The 8,546-nt window shown below is 44.5% G+C and overlaps 1 protein-coding gene across 1 annotated transcript in view; it reads right to left on the bottom strand.

The window, feature by feature from the left end:
• Positions 1–8,315, bottom strand: part of PSMD1 (proteasome 26S subunit, non-ATPase 1) — a 71,608-nt gene extending 63,293 nt beyond the window's left edge. The window contains exons 1-8 of the mRNA XM_017810714.1: positions 8,202–8,315; positions 6,009–6,052; positions 4,919–4,992; positions 4,489–4,658; positions 3,454–3,659; positions 2,021–2,164; positions 962–1,188; positions 233–296 (exon numbers count right to left, since the gene is read on the bottom strand). Of these exons, the coding sequence (XP_017666203.1) occupies positions 233–296; positions 962–1,188; positions 2,021–2,164; positions 3,454–3,659; positions 4,489–4,658; positions 4,919–4,992; positions 6,009–6,052; positions 8,202–8,217 (945 nt within the window). The 5' untranslated portion in view covers positions 8,218–8,315. The remainder of the gene's footprint in view (positions 1–232; positions 297–961; positions 1,189–2,020; positions 2,165–3,453; positions 3,660–4,488; positions 4,659–4,918; positions 4,993–6,008; positions 6,053–8,201) is intronic.
• Positions 8,316–8,546: the final 231 nt, after the last annotated feature.

Genomic DNA, 8,546 nt, shown 5'->3' on the forward strand with positions numbered 1-8,546 from the left:
CAGTAATTCCCATTGAACTCTGCCCATTTCCCACTCTTGCCCAGCTTTCAGTATCTGAACTGCTGGACTGTCAGATATTGGGTTCTCAGAGATTATCTGTCACCTTGTCTCCAAGCAAGACAGAAAAGGAAGTCCACTCTTTATTAGCCAAACCAATTCAGCAACCCTTAGGATTCAAAGAGAACACATAAGAAAAATTAAGCAAGGAATGTACTTTGGAAATGGCACTTACATTTTCCGCAGACTTCCCTGCTGCACAAGTGCTTCCTGGCTTCTCTTCTGCTTCCATAGTATCACTGAAATAAAACAAAAATGAGAAATGCAACCCAGTTCATCACTTGTAACTCATCAAGAACTATAATTACAGTTGAACACTGTCCTGAAAGAGTAGCCTGGGATTTGGAGATCATGGCTGGAAACAGGACTCTGACAGGACAAGGGCTGACTGTCTGGAGGTTGCTGCTGAACAGAAAACTCCTCCCAGTTCAATTTTCAGGGAACTTGAAGACAAAGGCCTGGAAAATCCTACTCTATTATTCCATACATAGAGACAACAAGAATAGAGATGCTTGTAGGGAATGAAGAAGCAGAGACAGGTGAGAAAACAAGGTCAACAAACGAGGCAGCAAGGATAATTATAGCCTCGCCCAGAAGCTCTGAGCTCCTCACTATTAGCATGGATCCTAGAGTGCTGGCAGGGAAATGAAACATATTAAGCTGTCGTTAGCAACTTGTTCTAATGCTTCGCAGGCTGACATAAATTACTCTGTGCCTTTATTTCACTGGAAAAGGGAGGAAAATGCTTGCTATGCCCGTGTCAGTGATTCAAAAGCATTTATATCCACTTCCTCACAGCTGCATAAAACCTTATATTTAACCAGCCTTGATCTAGGCAGGATTCTCCATCACACACTATCAAAGACAGTGCAGGGATCAGGCTGGATACAGACAATCTCCCCACCTGTCTTTCTCCGATCCAGGGATGGTGCCGGTGTTGGTGGATCCAGGCACGGAGGCAATGGGAGTGCCAACTGTGCGGAGATTCTGGATGACAGAGGACAGGAACTGCTGGCTAGCACTTTCATACAGATCAAAGCAAATCTGGTAGGCCATGAGAAGGTTGTCATCCTTCACCAGCTTTTCCAAGATGTCGCTCACAGCCTGTGGGTCATCCAGGAATATCAGGCACTGAGTAGGAGAAAGGGAAGAACAAAAAAAAAAAAATAAAATTCGGGAGACATTAGATATTTCAGAATGAAAAAGCAACAGTACCCAAGGCCACACTCCAAATCCCTCATCTGCTGCTTCCACAGAACACCCCTTCAAAGAAAGAAAACTTCTTTCTTATAGGAGACAATAGAAAATTTTGAAGAGTTTTCATAGGTCAGTTGAAAAACAAGACCAAATACTACAAATTCAAGACACATCATTCAAACCTTCCTATTTCTGCAGCTTTATCTTTGAAAACTGACAGTGTTGTTCTACTAAATGCAAATTTCAAAATCACATTGAAGAAGCATCAGTCATTTTGTAGCGATGTCTCCAATAAAATGAAACAGGCTGAGTCACATGCATGTGGCTGAGTCACATGCACATACCAAGACTGGCAAAGACCTGAGAACACCTGAGAAACTTCATAACTGTTTGTCTAAACACTCTCAGACAATGGCTTACCAAAAAAACAAAGTACTGGAAATGTTCTTGGGAGGAATAAATAAAATTCCAAGCTGTGAACCTACCATCTGATACTCTGTACATCGGCTTAAAATATGCTGTCAGAGTTGTCTATGTCCTCAAACTGCCTTTGAACACATTTCTTTCCCTATAAATTGACCAAATGTGCAATATTTACATCTCTTTTTCACTTTGGTCTCCCTTTGATATATGTTGGAAGCACAAAACCACTACATGATATTTAATGTAACTGAACAAAAAACAGAGAGCAGGTAAATTCCAAGTCAAATACATCTACAGAAGAGTTACTTTCTATTATCTTTAAACGCAAGTCTGAGAAGTTTACCTGGCACACATTGATGAAGTCTGGTTTCTCCAGGTTCATGTAGATTTTAACTAGAACCCTCAAGACTTTATTACGGAACTGTTTATTCTGCATCAAGGACATGCAGAGCTTCAAGCTGTAGGCCAGCATCCCAGGAACATCATTCTGAAATAAAATTCAGGGATATCAAGTCTGGGTTTGGACTGACAAGCAGGATTTAGAAACTAAAACAAAGCTATCCCTTTTTCTATTTTATAAAGCAGAGACAACACATATGCATATAAATCTTCACAGTTTCCTTTCCCATTTTCAGAAAACATTATATGGAGGTGTATTGCAGTTTAAAGAAAGAACACCACCAAAACCATACAGGACCAATATTTAGTTCAGCAGCCAAAACATGCAAAAGATTAATTTAAAAGTTTAACATCTACTTCCCCTTCTTCACCCTTCTTGTTCTAACACTCAGTTTTGAATGCAGTGAGATTCACTGCACTAACATAAAACGCCAGCAAAACAAACCACGCACCAAGAAAAGATCCCCAACACACTTATTTCTTGCTGGAGCCTGAAACGGATTTGGTTACTGGACTCCAGAAAGGTAATTCAAAATGAGGGATTTACAATGGGCAGTTAAGTTAGTAAATGCATAGGACAATGAAGAGAATAGAGAAAGCAAGATGAATGCCTTGTGATTATCATTCTCATATATGGAAATGGGAGACACCCAAACATATGGGAAAGCTGTAAACTGAAAAATGGTAAAATTTAAAGGATTTAAACTATGTGTCTGGCATATGACTGAGACACTGCAGCATAACAAGACAGTACACAACTGCTAAGCTGCTGCAAATGACTACAGGTGTGCTTCTCTTACTGCCACTGATAGTAGCATGACTTACCTTAAAACCTCAGTGGAAGATGTTAAAGTCAGGCTGTTCTGCCTTGGAGTCAGGGAAAGCCAAGACTGCACACAGCCACTTACTGAAGATTAGAGCAGCTCATCCAACTACTTGAATTTTTTTGTTTTGCTTGCCATTAATCAATCACTTACCCTAAGGATTCCTTCCCACAGTGAATTACAGCAGATGACAGGTACAACTAAATAAAAGAGCTGTTCTTACATTATGCCAGGTCTGCTTAGTCCAGTATCATATCTCTGCCAGTAGCTGACAAGGAATACCTTAAGAAGAGGGCATACAACCAAGCTTCCTGGGAATATTCTCTCAGCAACTTGTAGCTCAAGGATTTCTTAAAGGTAAGGAGCCTCTCTCTACTTGACAGCCCTGAGTGGCTCTGCCTTCCATGACCATGCTGAACTGAACATCTCTGAGCTTTATCTTTTATTCTGTTCATACAAAACAGGGCAAGTTCCACAGCAACACGGATCTTGCACTTCACTTCCAGATCCACACCTGGCCTAGCTCCAGGCACCTCCTGTCCCTGGTACGTACCGACTCAAGGATGGTTTTCTCGAAGACGTCCAGCCTGCGGGTCTCCAGGGCGATGCCAATGGCCTGCTTGTACTTGTGGTCATCCAGGCACCGCTGGAACATTTTGTTCACTATCCCTTCCAGCCTCTCATCCACAGGTTTCTTCTCCCCTTCCGGCAGCTCCGCATTCTCCACACACTGCTTGGTGTAATGGTCAATACATTTTGCTGAAGAGGTAATGAACAAATATGGGGGGAAAAGTCAACTTCTTAGAGTTTTGCAGTTTTTTACAGGTGAAGTTTTTTACCCGTTCTACCAGCAAATACAGCATATGGGAAGCTTCACAGAGGTGAGGCACAAGAACTACCTGTGTAGTCATATACAAATAGTAGTGTAAGGTATTCCTTTTATCTCCTAACAAACCCTCATTTAAAAATGAAAACAAGGATATAACCATTGTTCAAGTGTCACGATATCTTAAATGAGGAAACAGCAATAGGAGACTTCCTAGCTCCACTGCAGGCATTGACTGGGGAGACTGAGAGCCAGCCCTAGTCCATCAAATCCTATACAAGGCACGTGACACCAGCAGACGAGACTTTTAACAGGCATTCAAATTCTACATGCATTCCACAGCTGACTTGCTATCTGGTTAAAGGTGGATAAAAACAACTGTCCCGCTCAGTTAGGTGTGCAGCTACGCCTACTAGTCAATTCTTTCCAAAGTTATGGTGAAATTGATAATAACATCAGCACACAAATGAGAGAAAGGACAATAAACAACCAAAGCAATTTTTCTATTAGGAATTCGCTATAGAACAAGGGTTAAGAACAGGGAAAAAATGCCATAACTCCTAAGTCAGTTCCATTACAGAATTGCAAAGCAGAAGAAAGAAAGTACAAATAAAATGGGTAAAATCAGCTGCAGCATCAGTTTAAATGAACACAAGGACAGCAAGAGGAATACAGAGAAAAGCAGCTAAATCAAATAAGCCCTCAAAGTTACTGTAGCTTTGGAAATGTAACAGTTTTTCTTTCACAGCAACAGTTGCTTACCAATGATGGTCTCCACATATTCCGAGTTGTCATTGACATTGAAGAGGTCACCTGCTCCCAGGGCATAGTTCAGAGACTCCTCAAAAGCTCCCAGGTGGTAAAACACTTTAGAAGCCACGAGAGCAGCAAACTGCCGGCTCCGAAAGCCCTCGTCTTCATAGAGAACTTCACTGCAGAGACGAGAGAGAAGAACATCAGCTCTGTGTACTCAGATCTCTTTAAGGCAACATCACACAAGTACAAGCTTGACCTAACTTCCATCTTTGGGACTACAGCTCCAACCCCACATCCACACACCTTAGTGCTTTCCAGGAAATATGGAGCTAGATGCTGTACTAGCCAGTGTCAAGCAAACAGAACTACACCCACTTTTTATATCTCATGTTCTTTTTAAGCAGCACACCCCAAAGCATTAAGTGTTTTCTCTTACATTTTGTCCACTGACTCAGAGATTTCTGCCCAGAAGTCATTGACAACAGCATTCAACTTGTGAAGAGCAAACTCCTACCAAAAAAAAAAAAGTTTTATTACATTAAAAATGCATTTACCACATTTCCCCAGTAAAAATTAAGTACCCCCTAAGATGGATATCATAAACACTGACCTATTTCAACAGCAAATTCTATTTTAAAAGATCTTTGCAAGTCCTTTCCAAATAAAGGGCTGTTCGTTTAACAGGTAAGGCAGCCCTGGCATTCCTTCCCACGGTCCCTCTGTGATGAATGACTGGCTAAAGCAACTGATAGGTGAAATTCCTTGAAATGCAAAGTTTTCAAAGTCTTTGTGACAACCTTTGTGTGCTCCATGCCAGTCAACTCTATTTATTTATAGGGACACAGTACTTTAGCAGGCAAACAGTATCCAGACTGGAATCAACCCACTTGTAAAAGCAGGGCTCATTTGCATCCAGCACCACCTGTGTCTTATCCAAAAAAATCATTTAGTCGATTACCAACTTACAAGGTACATCTTCCCCTCCTAAAACGGGCCACCTTAACTGTTCAAGTAACTGGTAACCATTAACACACCACCCTTCTGAGGGTTTGCTGTTCTGTGGATTCATATGCTTTAGACACTGTAAAGTTTCTGCTGCTGTTTTCTTTTCATACTACTACTGTGATTTTTTTTTTCCAAGTGAAAACTTTAACTGTGATTTTGTTCTACATTGCTAAAACTACGCTAAAAACTCTAGATGTTCTTCAGCTTTGAATTTTACAGAGTCTAAATGCAGTCTCTGGAACAATTTTAAGTAACAAAGCGCCGTCACCATCAGAGAGCTGGGAGCTTTGATGAACAGAGATTTTACATTTGAAGTTCTGTTTTGATCCATGTTCAAAACAAGGAAGTTTGCCATCTGTTATCCTGCTACTTAAGCCCTTTCTTTCAGCTTGCAGGCTGGATACAATTTGATGCCCAACTGTTGCTGTCCAACCATTAATTATCGAGATCCACTCCTTTTTGATTTTAAGCTCTCAACATAATGCATTTGCTGCTGTTTGCTCTCAGATGTAAGAGCTTACCTTGAGCTGTGGCTCTTCTTCATCCAGAAGAGAGATAATTCCAGCTGCAAAGCAAGATCATAGTCAGTTTTGGACTCTCTGTATCAAAAGCGACCTTCTTATTTAGTTCAAAACCAACAGAACACAAAAGAAGGCTGTCTTTGGACTGCTGGTTTCAAATCTTCAGTATCAAATTTCAAAAATCAGATTCAAGTTTGTATAAACATGATGTAAAATAGTTCAGAATTTATAACTGAGAAGGCACATTATTTATAAAAGATGATCCTTCTCAGAGAAAAACATATTAGACAAGAACTCAGAGAATGTTTTCATGCCAAGGCAGCAGGCCTCATGGATAAGAGATGTCACACCTCATAGCTTTTACAAGACTCCCGATGCTGTCCCAGAACATTTGTACAAACATCTACAGAAATACTGTTTAACTGACATTACTGAGAGGTTCACAGATATTGGGGGAGCTTAATCTGAAGAATGATTCTGGGTGGTTTCACTGTCAGACTGCAACGATGCAACAGAAAGGGTCAGAAGAGGATTTGATCAAAGTCCAACCCAATTCAGTGCTTTAAATCTTTCCTCTGTTGTACAGCTTGAGGACCTTCTAAATCTAAGATGTGAAACTGGGAAGGCTGGAGGGCCATGGGTTGAACTGGGCTTTCAAAAGATCTTGACAAATCTAAAATGATCATGTGCAGGTCCAAACTAAAATGTACAAACAGAGAATACAAACAGCAGAGAGGGTTAAGATGAAACACGATCAATGATATCACTTGGCTGCAGTGGGAGAAGGAGAAGACAACCCTCACACAGATGTGTGAGAGCAGTTCTTGGCAGATCCCTGAGGCACCTTCCCTCCCCTTGGCACCACATCCCAGCCCAGCCCCGTGTCCAGAGCTGGGCACCATCTCGTGAGAGTCACAAGCAAACCCAGGAGTTCAGAGCTGGGCAGGAAGAACAGGGAGCTCTGGGAATCAGCTCCTGAAAGGTGGCTGGAGGCTTGGAACTAGTTGGTCTATGGAAATCTGGGAAAGGTGCAGAGTCCAGGTACAGGGCAGCTGGGGGAAGGGAATAATCTGACCTTTGTGTCAGATATGAACAGGAGGAGTAAGACCAAGCTTTAGTGAAGCTTCACAGAATGAGGTTTGATGGTATGAAAAGTCTTCTCACACTAATACAGTTATGCACTTTGCCTATCAAGGTCACAGAGCCTCCATTATCTCTTAAAAAAAAAGAGATCTTTTAAAAACCAGGTGAGACACAGGTCCATCAGTAACAGCAACTGAAGGAGCACCAATGGGGCTTCTGGGCAGGCAAGGCAGGTTCAGCAGCCCAGCCCACAGTGCTCCTTCCAGCTGCTTTCTGAAACTCTACTCCAAACGTTTGCTTTGAGGGTTTTTGTGATTTTTTAAAAATTTTTTATTTTAAATAAGCTCCTGCGTTCCTGATCTTTCAGGAGGAAACAATCTCTCTCACACACTGCCTACACATCTCACTTCAATATGTCATTTTTACATTTTTTAAAGCCCCTCCAAAATGAATTCCTACTTCCCATTACTTAAAAGTAGGAGTTAAACGAAGTAAAGGGCTCAGAAAGAGAAAAGCACTTGGGGACTGTTGTCCTCTGCACTGTTCCTGCGGCAGAGCCACAACCACACAGGTGTTAATTCCTGGCCTGAGTATTTTTGGAAATACTTCCCGTATTTTCTCACACTCTCGAGCTTTCAGTAGGCCCACAGTGGGTAACATCTCCCTCCTCACTCGCCTCATTATCCCGACCTCTCCGGACTGACAGTTACTCCGCGAGGCATTCGCGTTCCTGAACTCCACCGAAGTCCTTCCCGTTCCCTCTCTCAGTCCCTGCCGCACCTCCCGTGGACCCTGAGAGCCCCCCGGTTTCACACCCCCCACGCGGTGTCCCCTGGAAGCACCGAGCCCTCCCCTCACATCCCCTGTTCACCCCCCCCGCACCGCCCGAACCCGCACGGGCACCGGAGCCCTCGTGAGGGACCAGCAGATCACGTATGCGGCGCTACGCTTCCAGCACCGGCCGTGCCGCACCGCAGAGCAGCTCCTGTGGGTGCCCGGGCCGGGGGAGCCCCGTGAGGGGCGGCTCCGCCGAACCGCGGCGGTGCCCAGTCATGGCCCTGACTCAGCGAAACCCCGGCGAGCAAACGCGGCCGCGCGCCGCCGCCTCACCGGCCGAGGTGATCATGGTGGCGCCGGGCTGTCCGTCGGGGCACGGCGCGGGGAGCCCGGGGGGTCCGAGGGGTCGCTCCGGTCCGGCCCAGCCGCGGTGCCGCCACCGCCCGGCCCGGAAGTGCGCCCAGGGCCCCTTCCGGCGGCTCCGCGCTGCAACCGGGAAAGGTGCCCGTGGCGATCGCCTGCGCGGGACGGCGGGGAAACCTGCAGGCGGAAGTGGGGCAGCCCTGCCGCGGGGGTCCTCGCGCCTCCTTCTGCCCTTCACTGGCAGCGCGGGGTCTGCACGAAGCGTCGGAGACCCTGCACAGCCCACAGAGCCCACACGGCACCCGCACAGCCCAC

This window comes from Lepidothrix coronata, unplaced genomic scaffold, assembly GCF_001604755.1.
Source record: "Lepidothrix coronata isolate B3197 unplaced genomic scaffold, Lepidothrix_coronata-1.0 Scaffold29, whole genome shotgun sequence".
NCBI lineage: Eukaryota > Metazoa > Chordata > Aves > Passeriformes > Pipridae > Lepidothrix > Lepidothrix coronata.